The 26,628-nt window shown below is 44.1% G+C and overlaps 1 protein-coding gene across 5 annotated transcripts in view; it reads left to right on the top strand.

The window, feature by feature from the left end:
• The first annotated feature begins 8,520 nt into the window (after window positions 1–8,520).
• The window catches only part of TCERG1 (transcription elongation regulator 1), a 59,094-nt gene continuing 40,986 nt past the window's right edge, over window positions 8,521–26,628 (top strand). For 3 of the 5 annotated variants that reach the window (XM_038740667.1, XM_038740666.1, XM_038740668.1), the window contains exons 1-4: window positions 8,527–8,585; window positions 20,217–20,442; window positions 21,759–21,911; window positions 22,798–23,077. In XM_038740667.1, the coding sequence (XP_038596595.1) occupies window positions 8,527–8,585; window positions 20,217–20,442; window positions 21,759–21,911; window positions 22,798–23,077 (718 nt within the window). Of the gene's footprint in view, window positions 8,586–20,216; window positions 20,443–21,758; window positions 21,912–22,797; window positions 23,078–26,628 lie in introns of all 5 variants that reach the window. The other 2 variants (XM_038740670.1, XM_038740669.1) reach the window with 1 other exon arrangement.

Here is a 26,628-nt window from a genome sequence, read left to right as displayed (position 1 = left end):
AGCGCTTAACCAATGCCATCATTATTATTATTATTATTATGTCTGCCTCCCCCTCTTCTAGACTGTGAGCCCGCTGTGGGCAGGAATTGTCTCTGTTGCTGAATTGTTCTTTCCAAGCGCTTAGCACAGTGCTCTGCACACAGTAAGTGCTCAGCAAATACGATTGAGTGAATAAATAAATACGATTGAATGAATGATTACTAATGTTATATATTGTTGCCAAGCGCTTAGTACAGTGCTCTGCACACAGTAAGTGCTCAGTAACTATGATTGAGTGAATAAATACGATTGAATGAATGATTACTAATGTTATATATTGCTGCCAAGCGCTTAGTACAGTGCTCTGCACACAGTAAGTGCTCAGTAAATACGATTGAGTGAATAAATAAATACGATGGAATGAATGATTACTAATGGTATTTATTGCTGCCAAGCGCTTAGTACAGTGCTCTGCACACAGTAAGTGCTCAGTAAATACGATTGAGTGAATAAATACGATTGAATGAATGATTACTGTTATATATTGTTGCCAAGCGCTTAGTACAGTGCTCTGCACGCAGTAAGTGCTCAGTAAATACAATTGAGTGAATAAATAAATACGATTGAATGAATGATTACTAACGGTATATATTGTTGCCAAGCGCTTAGTACAGTGCTCTGCACACAGTAAGTGCTCAGTAAATACGATTGGGTGAATAAATAAATACGATTGAATGAATGATTACTAATGGTATATATTGTTGCCAAGCGCTTACTACAGTGCTCCGAACACAGTAAGTGCTCAGTAAATACGATTGGGTGAATAAATAAATACGATTGAATGAATGATTACTAATGTTATATATTGCTGCCAAGCGCTTAGCACAGTGCTCTGCACACAGTAAGTGCTCAGTAAATACGATTGGGTGAATAAATACATACGATTGAATGAATGATTACTAATGGTATATATTGTTGCCAAGCGCTTAGTACAGTGCTCTGCACACAGTAAGTGCTCAGTAAATACGATTGAGTGAATAAATACGATTGAATGAATGATTACTAGTTATATATTGTTGCCAAGCGCTTAGTACAGTGCTTTGCACACAGTAAGTGCTCAGTAAATACGATTGGGTGAATAAATACGATTGAATGAATGATTACTAATGGTATATATTGTTGCCAAGCGCTTAGTACAGTGCTCTGCACGCAGTAAGTGCTCAGTAAATACGATTGGGTGAATAAATAAATACGATTGAATGAATGATTACTAATGGTATATATTGCTGCCAAGCGCTTAGTACAGTGCTCTGCATACAGTAAGTGCTCAGTAAATATGATTGAGTGAATAAATAAATACGATTGAATAAATGATTACTAATGTTATATATTGTTGCCAAGCGCTTAGTACAGTGCTCTGCACACAGTAAGTGCTCAGTAAATACGATTGAGTGAATAAATAAATGCGATTGAATGAATGATTACTAATATTGTTGCCAACTTGTACTTCCCAAGCGCTTAGTACAGTGCTCTGCATACAGCAAGTGCTCAATAAATACGACTGAATGCATGAATGAACATTACTAGTAATATTAACAGCAATTATAGTAAGAGTGACAATTAATAGATAGTGAAGCAGTGTGGCTCAGTGGAAAGAACCCGGGCTTGGGAGTCAGAGGTCGTGGGTTCTAATCCCGCCTCTGCCACTTATTAGCTGTGTGACTTTGGGCAAGTCACTTCACTTCCCTGGGCCTCAGTTCTCTCATCTGCAAAATGGGGGTTAAGACTGTGAGCCCCACGTGGGACAATCTGATTAGTTTCTATTTTCCCCAGTGCTTAGAACAGTGCTTGGCACATAGTAAGCGCTTAACAAATGCCATTGTTGTTATTATTATTTAGTAATATTATTATTACTAATAATAATCACTCAGCGCTTAGAACAGTGCTTGGCACATAGTAAGCGCTTAACAAATGCCATTGTTATTATTATTTAGTAATATTATTATTACTAATAATAATCACTCAGCGCTTAGAACAGTGCCTCAGCGCTTAGAACAGTGCCTGGCACATAGTAAGCGTTTAACAAATGCCATTGTTGTTATTATTATTTAGTACTATTATTATTACTAATAATAATCACTCAGCGCTTAGAACAGTGCCTCAGGGCTTAGAACAGTGCCTGGCACATAGTAAGCGCTTAACAAATGCCATTATCATTATGATTATTTAGTAGTAGTATTATCACTAACAGTAATTATTCAGCACATAGACATAGTAAGTACTTAACAAATGCCATTATTGTGATTATTTAGTAATATTATTATTATTGCTAATAATAATTTAGCGTTTAGAACAGTGCCTGGCACATAGTAAGCGCTCGTGGCTCAGTGGAAAGAGCCCGGGCTTTGGAGTCAGAAGTCATGGGTTCAAATCCCGGCTCCTCCAACTGTCAGCTGTGTGACTTTGGGCAAGTCACAACTCCTCTGTGCCTCAGTTCCCTCATCTGTAAAATGGGGATGGACACTGTGAGCCGCACACGGGACAACCTGATCACCTTGTAACCGCCCCAGCGCTCAGAACAGTACTTTGCGCAAAGTAAGCGCTTAATAAATGCCTTTATTATTATTATTATTATTAACACATGTCATTATTATTTAGTAACATTATTATTATTTCTAATAATTATTATTCAGTGCTTAGAGCAGTGCCTGGCACATGGTAAGCGCTTAACAAATGCCATCATTATTATTTATTAGTATTGTTATTCCTACTAATAATTATTCCGCGCTTAGAACAGGCCTGGCACATAGTAAGCGCTTAGCAAATGCCATTATTATCACTTAGTAATATTATTATTACTAATAACAATCATTCTGCACTTAGAACAGTGCCTGGCATATAGGAAGCGCTTAGCAAATGCCACCATTATTATTTAGTAATATTGTTATTACTACTAATAATTATTTTGCACTTAGAACAGTGCCTGGCACATAGGAAGCGCTTAGCAAATTCCACCATTATTATTTAGTAATATTGTTATTACTACTAATAATTATTCTGCGCTTAGCAAATGCCATTATTATCATTTAGTAATATTATTATTACTATTAATAATTATTCAGCGCTCAGAACAGTGCCTGGCACATAGCACTTAGCAAATGCCATCATTATTATTTAGTAATATTGTTATTCCTACTAATAATTATTCTGTGCTTAGAACAGGCCTAGCACATAATAAGCGCTTAGCAAATGCCATTATTATCTTTTAGTAATATTATTATTACTACTAATAATTATTCAGCGCTTAGAACAGTGCCTGGCACATAGTAAGCACTTAACAAACGCCATCATTATTATTTATTAGTATTGTTATTCCTACTAATAATTATTCCGCGCTTAGAACAGGCCTGGCACATAGTAAGCGCTTAGCAAATGCCATTATTATCACTTAGTAATATTATTATTACTAATAACAATCATTCTGCACTTAGAACAGTGCCTGGCATATAGGAAGCACTTAGCAAATGCCACCATTATTATTTAGTAATATTGTTATTACTACTAATAATTATTTTGCACTTAGAACAGTGCCTGGCACATAGGAAGCGCTTAGCAAATTCCACCATTATTATTTAGTAATATTGTTATTACTACTAATAATTATTCTGCGCTTAGCAAATGTCATTATTATCATTTAGTAATATTATTATTACTACTAATAATTATTCAGCGCTCAGAACAGTGCCTGGCACATAGCACTTAGCAAATGCCATCATTATTATTTAGTAATATTGTTATTCCTACTAATAATTATTCTGTGCTTATAACAGGCCTAGCACATAATAAGTGCTTAGCAAATGCCATTATTATCTTTTAGTAATATTATTATTACTACTAATAATTATTCAGCGCTTAGAACAGTGCCTGGCACATAGTAAGCACTTAACAAATGCCATCATTATTATTTAGTAATATTGTTATTACTACTAATAATTATTTTGCGCTTAGAGCAGGCCTAGCACATAGTAAGCGCTTAGCAAATGCCATTATTATCATTTAGTAATATTGTTATTACTACTAATAATTATTCTGCACTTAGAACAGTGCCTGGCACATAGTAAGTGCTTAGCAAATGCCATCATTATTATTTAGTAATATTGTTATTACTACTAATCATTATTCAGCGCTTAGAACAGTGCCTGGCATATAGTAAGCGCTTAGCACATGCCATCATTATTATTTAATAATATTGTTATTACTACTAATAATTATTCTGCGCTTAGAACAGGCCTAGCACACAGTAAGCGCTTAGCAAATGCCATTATTATCATTTAGTAATATTATTATTACTACTAATAATTATTCAGCTTTTAGAACAGTGCCTGGCACTTAGTAAGCACTTAGCAAATGCCACCATTATTATTTAGTAATATTGTTATTCCTACTAATAATGATTCTGCACTTAGAACAGGCCTGGCACATAGTAAGCGCTTAGCAGATGCCATTATTATCATTTAGTAATATTATTACTACTAATAATAATTATTCAGCTTTTAGAACAGTGCCTGGCACATAGTAAGCGCTTAGCAAATGCCATCATTATCATTTAGTAATATTGTTATTCCTACTAATAATTATTCTGAGCTTAGAACAGGCCTAGCACATAGTAAGCGCTTAGCAAATGCCATTATTATTATTTAGTAATATTGTTATTCCTACTAATAATGATTCTGCACTTAGAGCAGGCCTGGCACATAGTAAGCACTTAGCAAATGCCATTATTATCATTTAGTAATATTATTATTACTACTAACAATTATTCAGCGCTTAGAACAGTGCCTGGCACATAGTAAGCGCTTAGCAAATGTCCTCATTATTATTTAGTAATATTGTTATTCCTACTAATAATTATTCTGCGCTTAGAACAGGCCTAGCACATAGGAAGTGCTTAGCAAATGCCATTATTATCATTTTGTAATATTATTATTACTACTAATAATTATTCCACGCTTAGAACAGGCCTAGCACATAGTAAGCGCTTAGCAAATGCCATCATTATTATTTAGTGATTTTTTTTAATGCTATTTATTAAGCACTATGTGCAAAGCACTGTTCTAAGCGCTGGGGAGGTTACAAGGTGATCAGGTTGTCCCACGTGGGGCTCACAGTCTTAATCCCCATTTTACAGATGAGGTAACTGAGGCTCAGAGAAGTTAAGTGACTTGCCCAAGGTCACACAGCAGATGTGGCGGGGGTTGGAATTCGAACCCATGACTCCAAAGCTCATGCTCTTTCCACTGAGCCACGCTGCTTCTGTTATTCCTACTAATAATTATTCTGCGCTTAGAGCAGGCCTAGCACATAGTAATCGCTTAGCAAATGCCATTATCATCATTTAGTAATATTATTATTACTACCAATAATTATTCAGCGCTTAGAACAGGGCCTGGCACTTAGTAAGCACTTATCAAATGCCCTCGTTATTATTTAGTAAAATTGTTATTACTATTAATAACTATTCCGCGCTTAGAACAGGCCTAGCACATAGTAAGCGCTTAGCATATGCCATTATTATCATTTAGTAATATTATTATTACTACCAATAATTATTCAGCACTTAGAACAGGGCCTGGCACTTAGTAAGCGCTTAGCAAATGCCCTCGTTATTATTTAGTAATATTGTTATTACTACTAATAACTATTCTGCGCTTAGAACAGGCCTAGCACACAGTAAGCATTAGCGAATGCCATTATCATCATTTAGTAATATTATTATTACTACCAATAATTATTCAGCGCTTAGAACAGGGCCTGGCACTTAGTAAGCGCTTAGCAAATGCCCTCGTTATTATTTAGTAATATTGTTATTACTACTAATAACTATTCTGCGCTTAGAACAGGCCTAGCACATAGTAAGCGCTTAGTAAATGCCATTATTATCATTTAGTAATATTATTATTACTACCAATAATTATTCAGCGCTTAGAACAGTGCCTGGCACTTAGTAAGCGCTTAGCAAGTGCCCTCGTTATTATTTAGTAATATTGTTATTACTACTAATAACTATTCTGCGCTTAGAACAGGCCTAGCACACAGTAAGCATTAGCGAATGCCATTATCATCATTTAGTAATATTATTATTACTACCAATAATTATTCAGTGCTTAGAACAGGGCCTGGCACTTAGTAAGCGCTTAGCAAATGCCCTCGTTATTATTTAGTAATATTGTTATTACTACTAATAACTATTCTGTGCTTAGAACAGGCCTAGCACATAGTAAGCGCTTAGTAAATGCCATTATCATCATTTAGTAATATTATTATTACTACTAATAATTATTCAGCACTTAGAATAGGGCCTGGCACTTAGTAAGCACTTATCAAATGCCCTCGTTATCATTTAGTAATATTGTTTTTACTACTAATAATTTTTCTGCACTTAGAACAGGCCTAGCACATAGTAAGTGATTAGCACATGCCAGTATTATCATTTAGTAATATTATTATCACTAATAATAATTATTCAGCGCTTAGAACAGTGCCTGGCACATAGTAAGCGCTTAGCAAATGCCCTCATTATTATTTAGTAATATTGTTATTCCTACTAATAATTATTCTGCGCTTAGAGAAGGCCTGGCACATAGTAAGTGCTTAGCAGATGCCATTATTATCATTTAGTAATATTATTATTACTACTAACAATTATTCAGCGCTTAGAAGAATGCCTGGAACATAGTAAGCGCTTAGCAAATGCCTTCATTATGATTTAGTAATATTATTCCTACTAATAATTTTTCTGCACTTAGAACAGGCCTAGCACATAGTAAGTGATTAGCACATGCCAGTATTATCATTTAGTAATATTATTATCACTAATAATAATTATTCAGTGCTTAGAACAGTGCCTGGCACATAGTAAGAGCTTAGCAAATGCCCTCATTATTATTTAGTAATATTGTTATTCCTTCTAATAATTATTCTGCACTTAGAACAGGCCTAGCACATAGGAAGCGCTTAGCAGATGCCATTATTATCATTTAGTAATATTATTATTACTAATAATAGTCATTCAGCGCTTAGAACAGTGCCTGGCACATAGGAAGCGCTTAGCAAATGCCCTCATTATTATTTAGTGATATTGTTATTCCTACTAATAATTATTCTGCGCTTAGAACAGGCCTGGCACATAGGAAGCGCTTAGCAGATGCCATTATTATTATTATTCAGTAATATTATTATTACTAATGATAATTATTCAGTGCTTAGAACAGTGCCTGGATCATAGTAAGCACTTAGCAAATGCCCTCATTATTATTTAGTAATATTGTTATTCCTTCTAATAATTATTCTGTGCTTAGAACAGGCCTAGCACATAGGAAGCGCTTAGCAGATGCCATTATTATCATTTAGTAATATTATCACTAATAATAATTATTGAGTGCTTAGAACAGTGCCTGGCACATACGAAGTGCTTAGCAAATGCCCTCATTATTATTTAGTAATATTGTTATTCCTACTAATAATTATTCTGCGCTTAGAACAGGCCCAGCACATAGGAAGCGCTTAGCAGATGCCATTATTATTATTCAGTAATATTATTATTACTAATAATAATTATTCAGTTCTTAGAACAGTGCCTGGCACATAGTAAGCGCTTAGCAAATGCCCTCATTATTATTTAGTAATATTGTTATTCCTACTAACAATTATTCGGCGCTTAGAACAGGCCTAGCACATAGTAAGCGCTTAGCAAATGCCATTATCATCATTTAGTAATATTATTATTACTAATAATAATTATTCAGTGCGTAGAACAGTGCATGGCACATAGTAAGCGCTTAGCAAATGCCCTCATTATTATTTAGTAATATTGTTATTCCTACTAATAATTATTCTGCGCTTAGAATAGGCCTAGCACATAGTAAGCGCTTAGCAAATGCCATTATTATCATTTAGTAATATTTTTATTACTACTAATAATTAACCATTATTATTATTACAATAATAATATCGTTATTCCTACTAATAATTATTCTGCTTTTAGAAAAGTGCCTGGCACTTAGTAAGGGCTTAACAGATACCATCATCATCGTGATTATGATTATAATTATTGTGATGAATAAATACGATCGAATGAATGAATGAATGAATGAATGAATGAATGAATGAAAGAACGGTCCCTCGGTAGGCCGCGCATGCGCCGACGTGATTGGTTCTTCCGCGTCCGGGAGACACGTGGCTGGGGCTGCCGGGAGCCGCCAGAGGGCGCTAAGCGGCGCGCGGCCGCCCCCCCGCGGCCCCGACCATAGAGTCGCGGAGCGGCCAATCAGGAGCCGGCCTCTCCTCGCTTTTAAAGCCGGCGGGCCCGTTGTTCAATGAGGAGGCGGGTCCCTCCCCCGGGGGGGCGGGCCTCCAGCGGCCCCGGCCAATGGGATCGAGGGACGGGTGGACTTCCGGCGCCCCGCGGGAGATTGACAGCCCGGCCGGCCAATAGGGCGCGGCGGCGCGGCGCGGGCAGGGAGGGGGCGGGGAGCGAGGCCCCGTGTAATGGCGGAGCGCGGCGGGGACGGGGGGGACGGCGAGCGCTTCAACCCCGGCGAGCTCAGGTGAGGTCCGCCGTTCTCCCTGCCTCGCTCCGCGGGCGGGGCCGGAGCTGAGGGGGCCGCGGGGCGGGCGGGGGCCGCGAGGGGAGGGACTGGAGGCCGTCAATGGGGGAGGCCCGAGCTTGGGCCTGTGCTGCCTCCCCGCGTCCCCCCGTTCTCCCCTCCCCGTCCCCTCACCCGATCTGCGCCTCTTCCTTCCACTCTCCATCACCCTTCCCCCTCCCAGCATGAGCCGTTGGGATGGGCGCCCCCCCCCCCGAAGCCCTTACGTCGCTTTACGTCACGTTATGTTACGTTACGTCGCCCCCCCCAGCGCGAGCCGTTGGAATGGGCGCCCCCCCACCGAAGCCCTTACGTCACTTTACGTCACGTTATGTTACGTCGCCCCCCCCCCCACAGCGCGAGCGGTTGGGGTGGGCACCCCCCCCAGAACCCCTTACGTCCCTTTACGTCACGTCGCCCCCCCCCCCGCAGCACGAGCCGTTGGGGTGCCCGCCCACAAGAGGCGTTTACGTCACTTTACGTCACGTCGCCTCCACCTCTCCCCAGAAGCATTTACGTCACTTTGCGTTACGTTGCCCCCCACCCTCCATCAAGCTTGGGGCGGGTTCCCCCTCACCAGAGGCGCTTACGTCACGTTACGTCGCCCCCCCCGGCACGAGCCGTTGGGATGGACCCCCCCCCCCAGGGCGCTTACGTCGCTTTACGTCACGTCGCCCCCTCAGCACGAGCCGTTGGGGTGGACACCCCCCTCCCAGGGCGCTTACGTCGCTTTACGTTACGTCACGTCGCCCCCTCAGTACGAGCCGTTGGGATGGACACCCCCCCCCCGGGCGCTTACGTCGCTTTACGTTACGTCACGTCGCCCCCCCAGGGCGCTTACGTCGCTTTACGTTACGTCACGTCGCCCCCTCAGCACGAGCCGTTGGGATGGACACCACCCCCCCGGGCGCTTACGTCGCTTTACGTCACGTCACGTCGCCCCCCCTCAGCACGAGCCGTTGGGGTGGGCACCCCCCCCCCAGGGCGTTTACGTCACTTCACCACACGTTAGGTCGCCCCCCTTCGCAGCACGAGCCATTGGGGTGGGCACCCCCCAGGACGCTGACGTCACTTTACCACACGTTACGTTACGTCGAGCTGTTGGGGTGGGCCCCCCCGGGCGCTTACGTCACTTTACATTACGTCACGTCACCCCCCTAGCACGAGCCGTTGGGGTGGGCACCCCCCCGGGCGTTTACGTCACTTTACGTTACGTCGCCCCCCTCAGCACGAGCTGTTGGGGTGGGCAGCCCCCCCGAAGCGCTTACGTCACTTTACGTTACGTTACGTCGCCCCCCCCCCCAGCACGAGCCGTTGGGGTGGGCAGCCCCCCCTCCCAGGGCCCTTACGTCACGTTACGTCACGTTACGTCACGTTACGTCGCCCCCCCACGGTGGCTTGTCGCTCGCCTCATGCTGAGGGCCATGAGGGCCGAGGCCCCCTCAGGGCCCCCTCGCCTCCCCATCCCTCCCTTCCTTCGGGGATTTTCCCGGTTTTCCCGTCGGGAAAGTTTCGGGAGGAGAAACTTTTCCTTTTCCAGGCACCAGGCTTCCTGCGGGATCGACCCCGACCCGACGGGCCACACACAGTAGGTCCTGTCATTCATTCATTCAGTCGTATTTACTGAGCGCCCACTGCGGGCAGAGCACCGGACTAGTAATAAAAGTAGCGATGGGGTACTTGTGAGGCGCTTACTACGTGCCAAGCACTGGTCTAAGCGCTGGGGTACACACAGGGCGATCAGTTTGCCCCCCGTGGGGCTGTCTTAAATCCCCATTTTTGTAGTAATATTAATCATCATCATCATCAATCGTATTTATTGAGCGCTTACGGTGTGCAGAGCACTGTACTAAGCGCTTGGGAAGTACAAATTGGCAACACATAGAGGCAGTCCCTACCCAACAGTGGGCTCACAGTCTAAAAGGGGGAGACAGAGAACAAAACCAAACATACTGACAAAATAAAATAAATAGAATAGATAGGTACAAGTAAAATAAATAGAGTAATAAATATGTACAAACATATATCCATATACACAGGTGGCATTTTTAAGCGCTTACTATGTGCCAAGCACCGTTCTAAGCTCTGGGGTACACACAGGGCGATCAGTTTGCCCCCCGTGGGGCAGTCTTAAATCCCCATTTTAGTAATAATAATAATGGTGGCATTTGTTAAGCCCTTACTATGTGCCAAGCACTGTTCTGAGCGCTGGGGTACACACAGGGCGATCGGTTTGCCCCCCGTGGGGCAGTCTTAAATCCCCATTTTAGTAATAATAATAGTGGTGGCATTTGTTAAGCGCTTACTATGTGCCAAGCACTGTTCTAAGTGCTGGGGTACACACAGGGCGATCAGATTGCCCCCCGTGGGACAGTCTTAAATCCCCATTTTAGTAGTAATCATCATCAATCATATTTATTGAGCGCTTACTGTGTTCAGAGCACTGTACTAAGCACTTGGGAAGTACTTGTGAGGCGCTTACTATGTGCCAAGCACTGTTCTAAGCGCTGGGGTACATACAGGGCGATCAGTTTGCCCCCCGTGGGGCAGTCTTAAATCCCCATTTTAGTAATGATATTAATGGTGGCATTTGTTAAGGGCTTACTATGTGCTAAGCGCTGGGGTGCATACAGGGCGATCATTTTGCCCCCCATGGGGCAGTCTTAAATGCCCATTTTAGCAATAATAATAATGGTGGCATTTGTTAAGCGCTTACTATGTGCCAAGCACTGTTCTAAGCGCTGGGGTACATATAGGGTGATCAGATTGTCCCCTGTGGGGCAGTCTTAAATCCCCATTTTAGTAATAATAATAATGATGGCATTTGTTAAGCGCTTACTCTGTGCCTAGCACTGTTCTAAGCGCTGGGGTACATACAGGGCCATCAGTTCGCCCCTCATGGGGCAGTCTTAAATCCCTATTTTAGTAATAATAATAATGGTGGCGTTTGTTAAGCGCTTACTATGTGCCAAGCACCGTTCTAAGCGCTGGGGTACACACAGGGCGATCAGTTTGCCCCCCGTGGGGCAGTCTTAAATGCCCATTTTAGTAATAATAATAATGGTGGCATTTGTTAAGCGCTTACTGTGTGCCAAGCACTGTTCTAAGTGCTGGGGTACACACAGGGCGATCAGATTGCCCCCCGTGGGGCAGTCTTAAATCCCCATTTTAGTAATAATAGTAATGGTGGCATTTAAGTGCTTACTATGTGCCAAGCACTGTTCTAAGCGCTGGGGTACACACAGGGCGATCAGTTTGCCCCCCGAGGGACAGTCTTAAATCCCCATTTTAGTAATAATAATAATGGTGTCATTTGTTAAGCGCTTACTATGTGCCAAGCACCGTTCTAAGCTCTGGGGTACACACAGGGTGATCAGTTTGCCCCCCGTGGGGCAGTCTTAAATCCCCATTTTAGTAATAATAATAATGGTGGCATTTGTTAAGCGCTTACTGTGTGCCAAGCACTGTTCTAAGTGCTGGGGGGTGGGGGGGTACAGGGCGATCAGTTTGCCCCCCGTGGCACAGTCTTAAATCCCCATTTTAGTAATAATAGTAATGGTGGCATTTGTTAAGCGCTTACTATGTGCCAAGCACTGTTCTAAGCGCAGGGGGAGATACAGGGTGATCAGATTGTCCCCTGTGGGGCAGTCTTAAATCCCCATTTTAGTAATAATAATAATGGTGGCATTTGTTAAGCGCTTACTATGTGCCAAGCACCATTCTAAGCGCTGGGGTGGGGCTCACCCTCCGCTCCTCTGCCGCTAATCTCCTCACCGTACCTCGTTCTCGCCTGTCCCGCCATCGACCCCCGGCCCACGTCATCCCCCGGGCCTGGAATGCCCTCCCTCTGCCCATCCGCCAAGCTAGCTCTCTTCCTCCCTTCAAGGCCCTACTGAGAGCTCACCTCCTCCAGGAGGCCTTCCCAGACGGAGCCCCTTCCCTCCTCTCCCCCTCGTCCCCTTCTCCATCCCCCCATCTTACCTCCTTCCCTTCCGCACAGCACCTGTATATATATATATATGTTTGTACATATTTATTACTCTATTTATTTATATTTTATTTGTACATGTCTATTCTATTTATTTTATTTTGTTAGTATGTTTGGTTTTGTTCTCTGTCTTCCCCCTCCCCCTTTTAGACTGTGAGCCCACTGTTGGGCAGGGACTCTCTCTATATGTTGCCAATTTGTACTTCCCAAGCGCTTAGTACGGTGCTCTGCACGCAGTAAGCGCTCAATAAATACGATTGATGACGATGATGATGGGGTACATACAGGGTGATCAGTTTGCCCCCCGTGGGGCAGTCTTAAATCCCCATTTTAGTAATAATAATAATGGTGGCATTTCTTAAGCGCTTACTATGTGCCAAGCACTTTTCTAAGCACTAGGGGGAGATGCAGGGTGATCAGGTTGCCCCACGTGGGGCTCACAGACTTCATCCCCACTGTACAGATGAGGGGACTGAGGCCCAGAGAAGTAAAGTGGCTTGCCCAAGGTCGCACAGCAGACAAGGGCGGAGGCGGGATTAGAACCTAATGGTGGTATTTGTTAATCAAGCAAAAGCTCCTCGCTCTCAGGTTCAAGGCTGTCCATCCCCTCGCCCCCTCCTACCTCACCTCCCTTCTGTCCTTCTCCAGTCCAGCCCGCACCCTCCACTCCTCTGTCGCCGCTAGCTTCCTCACTGGGCCTCGTTCTTGCCCATCCCGCCGTCGACCCCCGGCCCACGTCCTTCCCCTGGCCTGGAATGCCCTCCCTCCGCACATCCGCCAAGCTAGCTCTCTTCCTCCCTTCAAAGCTCACCTCCTCTAGGAGGCCTTCCCTGACTGAGCCCCCCTTTTTTCCCCTCTTCTCTCCCTCCACCATTGCCCTCCCTCCCTCCCTCCCTCTGCCCTACCCCCTTTCCCTCCCCACAGCACTTGTATATATTTGTACATATTTATTCCTCTATTTTATTTGTACATATTTACTAATTTTATTATGTGTGTGTGTGTGTATATATATATATATATATATATATATATATGGCTATAATTCTATTCTGATGATATTGACACCTGTCTACTCGTTTTGTTTCGTTGTCTGTCTCCCCCTTCTAGACTGTGAGCCTGTTGTTGGGTAGGGACCATCTCTCTATGTTGCTGACTTGTACTTTCCAAGCCTAAGGTGCTGTGCACACAGTAAGCCCTTAAACAATACGATTGAATTGAATGAATGAAATACGATTGAATGAATGAATTAAGCGCTTGTTATGGGCCAAGCACTGTTCTAATCGCTGCGGGAGATACAAGGTGATCAGGTTCTCCCATGTGGGGCTCACAGTCTTAAATCCCCATTTTACAGATGAGGCAGCTGAGGCACAGAGAAGTGAAGTGACTTGCCCAAAGTCACTAAGCGCTTGGAAAGTACAATTTGGGAACAGATAGCAATAGTCCCTACCCAACAGGGGGCTCATAGTCTAGAAGGGGGATACAGACAACAAAACAAATAGACAGGTGTCAGTAAATGTCATCGTCTCCACCATGGTTCAGTAAGTTGTATTTATTGAGTGCTTCCTGTGGGAAAAGCGCCACACTAAGTGCTTGGAAGATGGTTTCCAACTGAGCTGGGAATGAAACGTCGCATGCTTCTCTGGTACCTTCCTAGCGCTTAGAACAGTGATTCGCACCCAGTGGTAAAATACCTTTACTGGTATCTTGCATGTACCCGTGATGAGGTGTCAAAGAGGGGTGCAAACCAGTGTACTAAATACTTAGTTTCTGACTAGTGCAAATGCTGAGCTGAGTATGAATCGGGCAGGAAACATGTTGCACATTTCTGGTACCTTTCTAGCGCTTAGAACAGTGATTTGCACCCAATCAATCGATCGTATTTATTGAGCGCTTACTGTGTGCAGAGCACTGTACTAAGCGCTTGGGAAGTGCAAGCTGGCAACATATAGAGACGGTCCCTACCCAACAGTGGGCTCACAGTCTAGAAGGGGGAGACAGAGAACAAAACCAAACATACTAACAAAATAAAATAGAATAGATAGGTACAAGTAAAATAAATAAATAGAGTAATAAATATGTGCAAACATATATACATCTATACGGGTGCTGTGGGGAAGGGAAGGAGGTAAGATGCGGGGGATGGAGACCCAGTGGTAAGATACCTTTACTGGTACCTTGGGTGTACCCAAGTCGAGGCGTCAGAGGGGTGAAACACAGTATGGCCTGTCATCGTTCCCAGGTTAGTTGATGCATTTTCGTATTTATTGAGCGCTTCCTGGGTGAAAAGCACTGGACTAGGCACTTGGAAGATGGTTTCTGATTAGTTGGGCAAACGCTGAGCTGGGAATGAATCGGCCAGGAAACGTATCCCACCTTCCTAATGCTTAGAACAGTGCCTTGCACCTCTTCTGGTACCTTCTAAGCGTACAGAACAGTGATTCGCACCCAGTGGTAAGGTACCTTTACTGGTACCTTGCGTGTACCCGTGATGAGGCATCAAAGACGGGTGAAACATAGGAAGGCCTGTCGTCATTCCCAGGATTGATGAGGAGGCCATTTCCGTCTAGTGCAAATGCTGAGCTGTGAAAGAACTGGGCAGGAAACGTGTCTCATGGTTCGGTTGTAAGCGCCTGGTACAGTGCTTTGCACCCAGTGGAAACATACCTTTACTGTTAGCTACCCATGATGAAGGGTCAAAGTCACTTTGGTTGTCCTACAAGACTTTGGGTCCCTGCTTTCATCATTTCAATTGCTTGAGGGCCTCCGCCGCCGCCATGGCTTCAGCTACAGGAGTGATTCCCAAATATCTTTCTGTCTGTCTTTCTAGTCCAGACCTCCCACCTCTCCCGCAATCCTGTATTTTCCTTCTGGGTCATTCATTCATTCAGTCGTATTTATTGAGCGCTTACTGTGTGCAGAGCACCGTACTAAGCGCTTGGGAAGTACAAGTTGGCAACATGTAGAGACGGTCCCTACCTAATAACGGGCTCACAGTCTAGAAGCCCAAGGAGTATTTCAGCAGCATCTCAAACCCAGTCAGCCTATAACCGAACTCATGTACCCTCGCAGATCAATTCTACGGCCACCTTTCTTCCTGAAGGTCGACAATACCACTATCCTCCATACCCATTCCTGACTCTTTGCCATCGCACAAAGGAGCGGGGGAAGTGTCTGTTTACTGTTATGTTGTACTCTCCCAAGTGCTTAGTACAGTGCTCCGCATACAGCAAGCGCTCAATAAATACGATCAAGTTGAATGGACGAATTCACATTCATTCACTAACATGGCCCATTGAGTTCTAATCCTGGCTCTGCTACTTGCCTGCTGTGTGATTGGGCAAGTCACTGAGCTGGGCACTTCAGTGCCTTCATCTGTAAAATGGGGTTTAAGTATCTGTTCTCTGGTCCCCTCAGACTGAGCCCCAGGTGGGACAGGGACAGTGATCTAAAATTGAATTGTGTCTACTCAGTGCTTAGTACAGTGCCTTAAAAGGGCTAACATACCACTATTATTATTATTATTGTCACCACATATGTGCTCTGCTCTCCAGCTAAATGGCTACCACCTTGGTCGGGGCACTTGCATTATTCCAGCTTGATTACTGTGTGAAGTTTGTCACTGGCCACCCTGCCTTCATCCTCTGCCCTTTCTGCTGCTAGGATCATTTTTCTTTAAAAAAAAAAAATCATTCTGCCCAGGACTCCCCACTTCTCAAAGACCTCCAATGTTTACCTAATCCCCTCTGCAACAAACACAAATGCTTCCCTGAGCTTTAAGGCATTTCATCAGCTCTCTTTCTCTCTCCTCCTTGCCCATCCACTGTCTTCTCCTGCTGTACCCTCATCCTGCCCCCTTCATTCCTCCCAAGCTAACCATCACTCTGCTACCTCTGACTCCTTGCTTGTGCCCTTCTTCTTGTCGGAAACTCCTTTCCCCCTCAAGTCTGCCGGACCACAGATCTCCCTATCTTCAAAGTCCTTCTGACATCCCATTCCTCTGTTTTTCCCAAGTGTCATTGTCTCCTCATTTGATTGTAACCATTTTAGTTTGCATCCTCTAGTCTACTCTCCCAAGCACTTAGGACCGAGCACTGGAGGTAGTTGGCACTTAATATGGTTGTTTGCTGCACTGTGAAATGCATTTTATTTCAAAGGTTAACCTTTCTCATTTAGCAAATCTTTGGAGATTAATAGGTGTCACAGTAGGCCACCGACGTGGATTTTTACCTCCAATCAGTCCATCTTATTTATTGAGCACTTTCTGTGTCTACAACTTCCAATCAGTCAAATTTATTGAGTGCTTACTGTATGCAGAGCACTGTACTGAGCTAATTAGGCTTGTTAAGTGTTCCTGTTACTTATAAGCAGTTGGCACCACTGACATCTCTTCAGAGATCCAGTTCATGGTTAGGTTTGGTTTTGAAAGTATTCCTATTAACTCTGTCTTGTATTTTTACTCCCCTGCTATTGCATAAGAGAAGGTTTGCTTTCACCAAATGATGTCTCCAAGCGCTCAGTACAGTGCTGTGCACACAGTAAGGTCTCAGTAAACATGACTGAAATAATGAAAGTCTTCAAAACTGTTTAAAGACCTACGTACACAAAGAATACTGTCGAGGTTAGTCCCGAGAGACTGGTGTCCTCTAGACTTTAAGCTGGTTAGGGGCAGGGAACATATCTGCTAATTCTGTTATATTGTACTCTCCCAAGTGCTTAGGACAGTGCTTCACCCATAGTAAGCGCTCAGTAAATACTATTGGTGTTTCCAATCATGTCAGCTACTTACTAACACCCCTGCAAATTGTGGGTTTACGTTTCTTTTTTTTATCTTTATGCCTGTCTTGTGGCTTATGCAAACTTTTTTCCTACTTGTAAATTTGTGTTTGTCCCCCATTAAATTGTCAGCTCCTTGAGGGCAGGAACCGTGCCATATTTTCATTGGGTAACCTGCAGAGCACCTACAATGACTGCCACTTTTCCTACTGTTGACTGCGCCTGACTGACTTGTTATCTTGGAGAGGGGATTTGAAGAAGGAGCCTAAATAGCCCATCCTTCTTCCTTAGTTTCACGGGGTGATTTGGAAGGTTTCAGAAAACTGAGATGTCAATTCAGTTTTCATCAAGAAATTAAATGTCTTTAGGCAAGTGTCATTCTGCAGGTGTGAAGGCAGTGGCAGGTCTGGAGAAATTAGATTCTAGAAAGAGAAAGTGAAAAGCACTTTGCCGATTTATAATTGCAGTAAAGCAGATTGACCCTATTTTGAAAGTTTTTATTTTAAATTTTGTTGTTTCCAACTTGATTAGCAATCAGTTGTGTTTATTGAGTTCCTCCCTCCCACCGGGTGTGCAGACAGCTGTACTGTGTACTAAGTGCTTGGGAAATACAATCAAGTTAGGCAAGATCCCTGCCCTCAGGGAGCTTACATTCTAAAGGGAGCAGACAGACACCGACATCATTTCCGGATAGGAAAAAGAAGCAGCTATATGACTATAAGTCAGTGTTTGTGTAAGTTGATATGTGCCAAAGTGCCATGAGTGGTTGTGAGTAGACAAGTGCATCCACAATAGTAGCCCGAAGCAGCAATGGTTTGTCCTTAGTGTTTTTAGAGACCTGCTTGCAGAGACCTGCTGGTGTAAGGGCTTGAAGTAAAAGACACAATCCAGTCCATGCCACCATGCAGTTCACAGTCTGATGGGGAAGGGAGGGTGAGAGACATAATAAAATTGTTTACGATTAGGAGGGGAACAAAAAGACTAGAGAAAGATGAATAAGTACTTTAACTAGAGAATGTAAAATGATCTGTATAGAAGTGTTGCGGCAAGTGGGGCCTGGGGAGAAGAAAATGAATCGGAGAGAGGCTTTGGAAGGGAGCGAGGCTTCAGGAGGGCTCAGAATCTGGGATAGATGTGGCTTGGCACATCTGAAGCGGCCAGGGGAGGGCACAGTATAGAATGAAATACCCTGTGGGTGAAAAAGAATTGTAGAGACATCTTCCTTTGAAAATAAAAGGTCAGTCAGTCTCCTATTTATTGAGCACTTACTGTGTGCAGAGCACTGTAGAGAAAAGAGCGGTAACTTACAATTCAGGGAAGAATGGTTTCACATAGTGCTTCCCCTCTGAAATTGATAATTTTATGAGGAGAGTGGATAAATTGGATAATAAAATACTAGATTTAGCAAAACTGAGCATAGGCATCCATCATCTTGCCCCGTCCCATCTTGCTGTGCCGATTTTCTGTTACAACACGGCGCACACATATCTCCTCCAAGACGCCGTCCCCGACAAAGCCCCCATTTCCCCATCTCCCATTCCCTTCTTTGTCACATATGTCCTTAGATCTGTACCCTTGAAGCCCTCGATGTTAACCCCAATCTCAGCCCCACAGCATGTATGTACATACCTTTCTATATTTTAATGTTTGCCTCACTGTCTAGATAATGAGCTCCTTGTGGGCAGGGAGCATGTCCAACTCTGTTGTATTGTAGTCTCCCAAATGCTCAGAACAGTGCTCTACACACAGCGAGCCTTCAATAAATTCCACTGATTGATAGATTGATCCTGTTAGGCTCAGTGCTCTAGTGCTCTAGGGATTATTTATCCTGGAAAATTGGTAATGTTGAAGTTGGGGATGAAGTAATAGAGTGCAGCTTCACCTGCCTGATCCTGGCATCCTTGGGTCTCTGATTTATCTAGATTATTTATGGCAGACACCTGCTGTTGGTGGCCCCCGATACCCCAGCTCTCACTTCCAGCTCAGTGTGCAGAGCAATTAAAAAATTAATCTCGGACTTGGACGTGTCTTTTGCACTTCGTGCGTGGGGGAAGGAGAGGACTTTATGGTTTAGAGTTGGTTTTGGAGCTGGGCGAAGTGATTCGAATGGGGGATGGTTAGAGGGTTGGTTTGTGGGTGACCTGGCAGTGACTGTAATCCTAAAATCACTCAACCCTCATTTTCCCCATTTCCCCTCCCCTCTGTGTTGACTGTGCACTTTGCTGTGTATCCCTTCAGCACATGGATTACTCACCCAAGCCCCACAGCACTTACGTATATATCCTTATCACTGGCTGTAATTTATTGTAATGTCTGTCTCCCCCTGCACACTGTAAGCTGGTGGGCAGGGGTTGCATGTACCAACTGCATTGTGTTCTCCCACGTGCTTAGGACGGCACTCTGCGCGCAGTAAGCACTTAATAAATACCATTGATCGATTGATTGACTGTATGAAGTTTTTATATGTCCAGATTCGTTTTGCCTCTGCTGATTTATCTGTTCATAATTGTCCTGATGTGTTCAAGACTGGGAAGGAAGATGGCGGTGTCTACTATTGATGTCCGTGGTGGAGGCTTCTACTGCAACCAGTAGGATTTAGATTAGGGAGCGATAACCTCCTCCCCCCTCCACCCCAGGGTGGGCAAACCTTTGAGCGGGTAGAATACAAGTCCTCTCTCCAGGATGATTTCAAGGCCGTCCTCACCAGATGGAGGGGAAGGCAAGCCTAATGACCCCTCAGGATTCTCCCCGCGGCTTAGGGCTCCGTGATTCAACGAAGCATTGTGATTTCCAGCTTGGAAGAACTTCTGAATGTTTGTCTTCCCACACAGAATGGCTCAGCAGCAGACCCTGCGGTTCCGGGGTCCAGCTCCCCCGCCCAACGCGGTTATGCGAGGCCCACCGCCCCTCATGCGTCCACCTCCACCCTTTGGCATGATGAGAGGTCCCCCTCCGCCACCTCGGCCCCCCTTTGGACGCCCACCTTTCGACCCTAATATGCCGCCAATGCCTCCTCCCGGAGGGATTCCTCCACCCATGGGCCCTCCCCACCTGCAGGTAAAGAAACAAACAAAAAAACCCACTAATGATTGCTTCTCGTCAGAATGATTTGTGTTGGTTCTTCACCTGTTGGGCACACACTTGTTGGTTGAGACTACATCAGGCAAGGTTTCAGCCTTCTAGAAAGTTTCATGCCAAGACTGACTCCAGACATATGTCCAAAAGGTCTGCTAAGGAAATGAACACTTGGTGTGGGTTTTTTCCCCAAAGTTAGGGTGGTGATAAAACTGGATCTAGGTACTTGACATAGTAATATGTCACGCTTACTGTGCACACAGTAAGCGCTCTGTACACAGTCTGCTCTGCACACAGTAAGCGCTCAATAAATACAATTGATAGTGATAACAACCCAAAATGAGTGTAATGTGACAGAAAAAAATGATTTTACAGTTGAGTGAGTCATTGCTGTTATGTATCGTCTGTTAGGAGGACAGAGTGGTGAATTCTCAGTTCTGTGTTAGTCTTTGAGCCCCTCACAGAGATGGTGTCCAACCTGGTTAACTCGTAACTATCCCAGCTCTTAGAAGAGTGCTTGACACAGATTAAGTGCTTAACGAATGCCATTCATCAATCGTATTTATTGAGCGCTTACTGTGTGCAGAGCACTGTACTAAGCGCTTGGGAAGTACAAGTTGGCAACATATAGAGACAGTCCCTACCCAACAGTTATTTTAGTCCTGCACCCTTTTTACTCAACTGTTCACACTATGGAAAAATAAAATTGATAGGTACAGTACCCCCAAAAAATGACAGTTAAAAAATCTTCAGAAAAATCACAGAGCAGGGACTTGGAGCACCCTTAATAGGTTCCATGAAAATGGTATTAAATGAAAGAGTGCTAAGTAAAGTACAGCCAGTTCTGCTGTAGCGTTCCCCTCCACCGGTCTCTGTTGTTTCCATGCCTAACCCATCTAAGGCCGCAGTAACCTTAGCTTAGTGCCACTGCCCTGCTAGAGTGCCACGGCCCGGTGGGCAGTTGCGTCGGTAAGCCGTGCCATCTTTGCCACCCACGTTTGCCAGCTGTTTTTCAGGATTCCTGCCGGACTTATCCCCCTCCCCGAGTGCCCTAGGTGGTTTTGGAGTCAGAAACCTTTACCCCTGGTGGCAGAGGTAGAACTGGGATTGAAGCCCGGCTCTCCCAATTCCCAGTCAGGTGCATTTCCCACCCACCTGGAAAAAGAATATGCTAGATATTGGAAAAGAGTTTGGCATTCATTCAGTTGCATTTATTGAGTGCTTACTGTGTGCAGAGCACTGTACTAAGCGCTTGGGAGAGTTTTTGATAGGTTACTGTTGCTGTCATGCGTTTACAGAGACCCCCATTTATGCCTCCGCCCATGGGAACCATGCCACCACCTCCTGGTATGATGTTTCCACCCGGTCTGCCTCCAGTTAGTGCTCCTGGAACACCAACATTACCTCCCACTGAAGAAATATGGGTGGAAAACAAAACTCCAGACGGCAAGGTAAGCCCTTGATTGTACAACAAGAATTAGCTCGGTGTACAGACAGCCTCAAGGTAGCACTAAATACCATTGATTGAGATATTTTGGGTTCAAGTGAATGGTACCTATGTTTGAAGTGTTTGAAACACTCTGTTTCAGCTTTACAACACACTGGCTTTGACTATGCAACACCAGCCTCATTTTTTGACACAGATGTGGGGATGTAGGTAGCTGCGGATTTGGGGCTCTCAAGGAACTGGGGAACCCATTTATCATCGGTGTTGAGCAGGGAAAACGACGAAATCACTTAAAGAGGGTGGGGAGAGAGGAGGAGGAGAGTCGTAGGGGACTTGGGAGAGTGGGAGTCATGAGGGAAGGATGACCCTGCCATTTTACTTCCCCAGTGAAGTGAAAACAGGCTGCTGTTGTCAAGCAACATGTCTCTGAGTTAATCTAATAAATAAAGAATGGAGCTGTAGCACTCATTTCTAACGGATGGGTTGAGTACAGGCTCTGGGTAGTTTGGGTTAAAAATAGGGTGTCCAGCCTTGGTTCAGGAACCAATCCCCCATTTATAACATTGTTCCTGTGAGAAAATAGCTTCCTATTTACAACATTTCAATTGAAGATAGAGTTTTTCCAAACCCATCGTTGAACGTCCCAGGTCCCTCAGGCCTAGCTGATGAATGGTGTAGAAACTAAAAGTGCGGGGGGACCTGTGCCCCTTGGGTTGGGGGAGAGAGGGGGGTGCTCTGGGGTAAAGTGCTGAAATTGGGCTGCCAGTGCGGACATAGGTCGAAGCGGGGATTGTCCTTGGCCTTCCCTCCCTCTCCCCCGTAATTCTTTTTTATGGTTTTATTTTTATTGGCAGTTAGAAATAATGGGGTTTTTAATTACTTCTCTTCAGGTTTATTACTATAATGCTCGAACTCGAGAGTCTGCCTGGACCAAACCAGATGGAGTGAAAGTTATTCAGCAATCTGAACTGACTCCAATGTTAGCTGCCCAGGCACAAGCTCAGGCCCAGGCCCAAGCCCAGGCCCAAGCTCAGGCCCAGGCTGTTGGCCCTTCCACGCCTACAACCAGTAGCCCTGCATCAGCAATATCTACTTCAACGTCGTCAACTACTCAATCCTCTACCACTTCTACTACAACAACGGCAACGTCCGTGTCCCAGACAGTCTCCAGTGAGTACCAGTGTGCGCGCGTATGTGTGTGTGTGTGCATTTTTTTTTCCCTCGGCAATCAATCAGGTCAATCAGTAAAGTGTGGGCAAAAAAAAATACAAAATTACTGTATCGTAAATGTCCTCTACTGCTTATTGATCTGTCACATAACTTTCACCTACTCTCATAATTTACTTAAATGATTCCTTTTTTTAGGATTTTTTGATTGTTGTATTCACCCCAGTGTTTAGCAAAGTGTTTTGGCTCGTAATAAGCACTTAAAAAAAATACCCCATCTTTAATACTACGGAAAGGGCAAACTTGTATTAAAGGAGAAAGATATTCTATGTAGATTTTTCCCCTAGAGTTGAACCAGTCACTATAATCACAAGAATGTGCAAGAATTTCTAAGTCTGTTGTTGTTGTTGCATTTGCTAAGTGCTCACTATGTGACTTTGGGCATGTCCCTTCTCTGGGCCTCAGTTACCTCATCTGTAAAATGGGGATTAAGACTGTGAGCCCCTCATGGGACAACCTGATCACCTTGAATCCTCTCCAGCACTTAGAACAGTGCTTTGCACATAGTAAGCTCTTAACAAAAACCATTAATATTATTTTATTACTATTATTACTCCTGCCTTCTACGATAGAGGATGTTGATTTAAACAAGCCGTCGAGCCATAAATGAGGCTGGGAGGGATTTTGAGGAATCGTTTGGTCTAACTTCTTGCCTCCATGTGGACCCAGGCTACGTAATTGTCTTTCTGAGAAGTTGAGAAAATTTAGTGGTTACCTTTCCAGGTAAGACACTAAATCCCATTAGGAGAGGGAACATACCCCTAGACATCCACGTACAGTCAGATCTAAAAATCGGTGTTTTCCTTTCTCAGTATGGCTATCACCCAGTGGAAGAATTAGGGGGTATTCTTCCGTTAGCATCATTCCGTTTTGGGTTTAACACGATCCACGTTATGGCTCAAAGAGATTCGGTGTAGGAAGTCATGCGCATTGCGTGCTACAAGAGTCATGGTGTGAACCGGTTGGTCTTCCCAGCTCCTGTCTCAGAGGACTGTAATGTTGACACCTGTACTGGACCGTGTTTGGAGTTCTCTTTGTGTTTTTTTTGGCATAGTGTGTTTTAATAATGCCAAAAGTAATAGAGCGTTTTTATAGAAACAATTCAGCAGCCATGCTGTTCTCTGTAAACCGTGAATTCCCATTGAATCAGTCGTAATTATAGCATGATTTTTCCAGTAACCTGGGGTCGTCCAAGGGCCCAGCTACCGCACGGAAATGACTGTACTGAGCATATACTCAAAAGACAGAAGGAAATCCACCTCAAGTGAATGTCAGACTTGACCATGAGATCTGACTGCCAGGGTCCACTTCCAGTTCAAAAGCCGAGCTCCAACAGACTCATTTGACTGTTGATTTTTGTAATTATTCTGGACTTTGATTTTGTTTAGCGCAATTTGACACCCCCACTTCCTATCTGATGGGAACTTCCCTTACCTTGTTGCTGCTGGTTTTTGTACTGTATGTCTATGTGCATGATATATGTTGCTCCATATGGGGAGATTGTTCTTTGTTTCTTAAGAGAATGTCTCTGATAGGGATACCCATAGCCGCAAGTGTGGCTGTACATTATTTGCACTTAGAGCTAGATCCTTTTTTTTTTTGATGGGTTTGTCCCATACAGGGCCGGTCTTTATTTCTGGGCCTGTCTCTTGGAAACTTGAGCTCTACCAAGCCTTTGTTTGAGGAAAGAAACTCCTTTCTCAGTGGCTGCTCATCAAGCTGGTCTGGCTGCAGCTATGGTCTGAGCTGCTTGTGTGTCCTGCTGCCATCCATTCTTTCTCTTGTGTTCGGTCTGGAGCTGAGTTGCTGAGTATTGTTTTTTATGCTGATGAGCTGACTTCCTTCCAGGATCTTATTGCTGGAATCTCGCCCCATCATTTGAGGTTTACTGTGGTTCCTAGCAGACGCTGGTCAGGGTCCTCAAGAAGCTGCATGTGGGTTCTGTAAGAAGACTAGATCTCTTAGCCAGAAAGTTTTTCTTCTGATCAGGCAATCGCTAGTGTATTTCGAGCATCCACTGTCAGCAGAGCTTTGAATGAACACTTGGGAGAATACAGTAGAAGCAAAAGTTGTACAGCCCCTCATCTCATTTGTGCTTATGCAACTTGTAAATAGTAGAAGGAGGAAAACCAAAGAGATTGCTGGTAATGGCGAGTGTGGGATGATGAACAAGTCAATAGAATATGTAGATCAATATATTCACCAGTGTTAAGGGTGGCTATATGTAGGTAAGTACTGAGGGGAGCTGATGACATCCTGGGAATTGATCAAAGAACGTTACCTGGAGAAGGCAGTGTTTTAGGAGGACTTTGAAGATGGGGGAAAACTGTAACCTGTCATGTTGACAAGGGAGGAAGTTCCAGAGAGTGAACAGGGCAGGAAAAAGGGGCTCACAGATAGGAGAATCAAGAATGTGGTTTGATTTGGGAGAAATGGAGACGATGAGCTGGGGGATAGCCGGTGAAGAGAGCAAATTGATTGGTAGAAGACAGCTGGAGAGCCTTGAAGCTAGTGGGTGTGAGTTTCTGCTTGATGTTTTGGGAAGTATGTAGTTATTGCAGATATTTAAGGAGTGAAGAGATGTGTATCAGACGGTGCTGTTGAGAGGTGATCCGGGCGGTACTGATTGAAGAGGGACGATGTTTTGAGTCAGGGAGGCCAATGAGGAATATGCTGCAGTTGGGAGATTGGGAGATGAGAACTTAAACCAGAGAGGTAGCCATTTTGAGTCGAGAGGAAGGGGTGTACTTGGAAAGTTGTGGAGAGGCAAATACTGTGAAGAGGACAAAAGATTTAGTGACGGGCCGAATGTGAGAATCAAAAGGCAGGAGTCAGACATCACGGTTGCCCGCAGAACTTCCCATGTCATTTGGGGAGAAGAATATGAATGTAAGGAGAAGAAGGTATTGAGGTAGAGAGGCTCTTGGGAGTTCGATCCTGTTGGCGAAATAGCTTGCGAAGTCATTGGGAGTCAGAGAGTTGAAGGCCCACAGACCTGGGATTGAGCCACAGTGAACCCTTGTGTGGAGATCAAAATACCTGCCCCTTCCCAGGGGAAATGCTATTCTGGGAGTAAATCAAATTCTGTTCTTAGATTTCAGTTGAATGCTTGCAGCCATATGGGGTTTCTAAAATCAGATTATGTATAGTGCTTTGCACACAGCCATTAATAAATATGATTACTCATCTCGGCAGGTGTTGAAAGGTGGGGAAATGCAAGTAAAGAGTAGACATTCTGCTTGTTCCTGGAAAGGAATCCTGGATTCTCCAGACTTTCACCAGGGGTTTTACTGCTCAAGACATTAGAGGGATTTTTGTTTATGCCTGGGGTTCTGGGGCCTTAGGCTTGCATAAAAAGCCATAAAAAGCTACTCTTCAGCTGTTAAGCTGTACTTCATGGTAACCAGTGGCAATCTGCATTTTGAACTCAGCTCCTGGTAGTTGATAAAAATGGGTAACTAGCTTACCCCAGTCTCACGCCAGGAAGGCAACCT

Source organism: Tachyglossus aculeatus, chromosome X1, assembly GCF_015852505.1.
Source record: "Tachyglossus aculeatus isolate mTacAcu1 chromosome X1, mTacAcu1.pri, whole genome shotgun sequence".
In the NCBI taxonomy this organism is placed as follows: Eukaryota; Metazoa; Chordata; class Mammalia; order Monotremata; family Tachyglossidae; genus Tachyglossus; species Tachyglossus aculeatus.
This window is presented reverse-complemented; position numbering and strand designations above follow the sequence as displayed.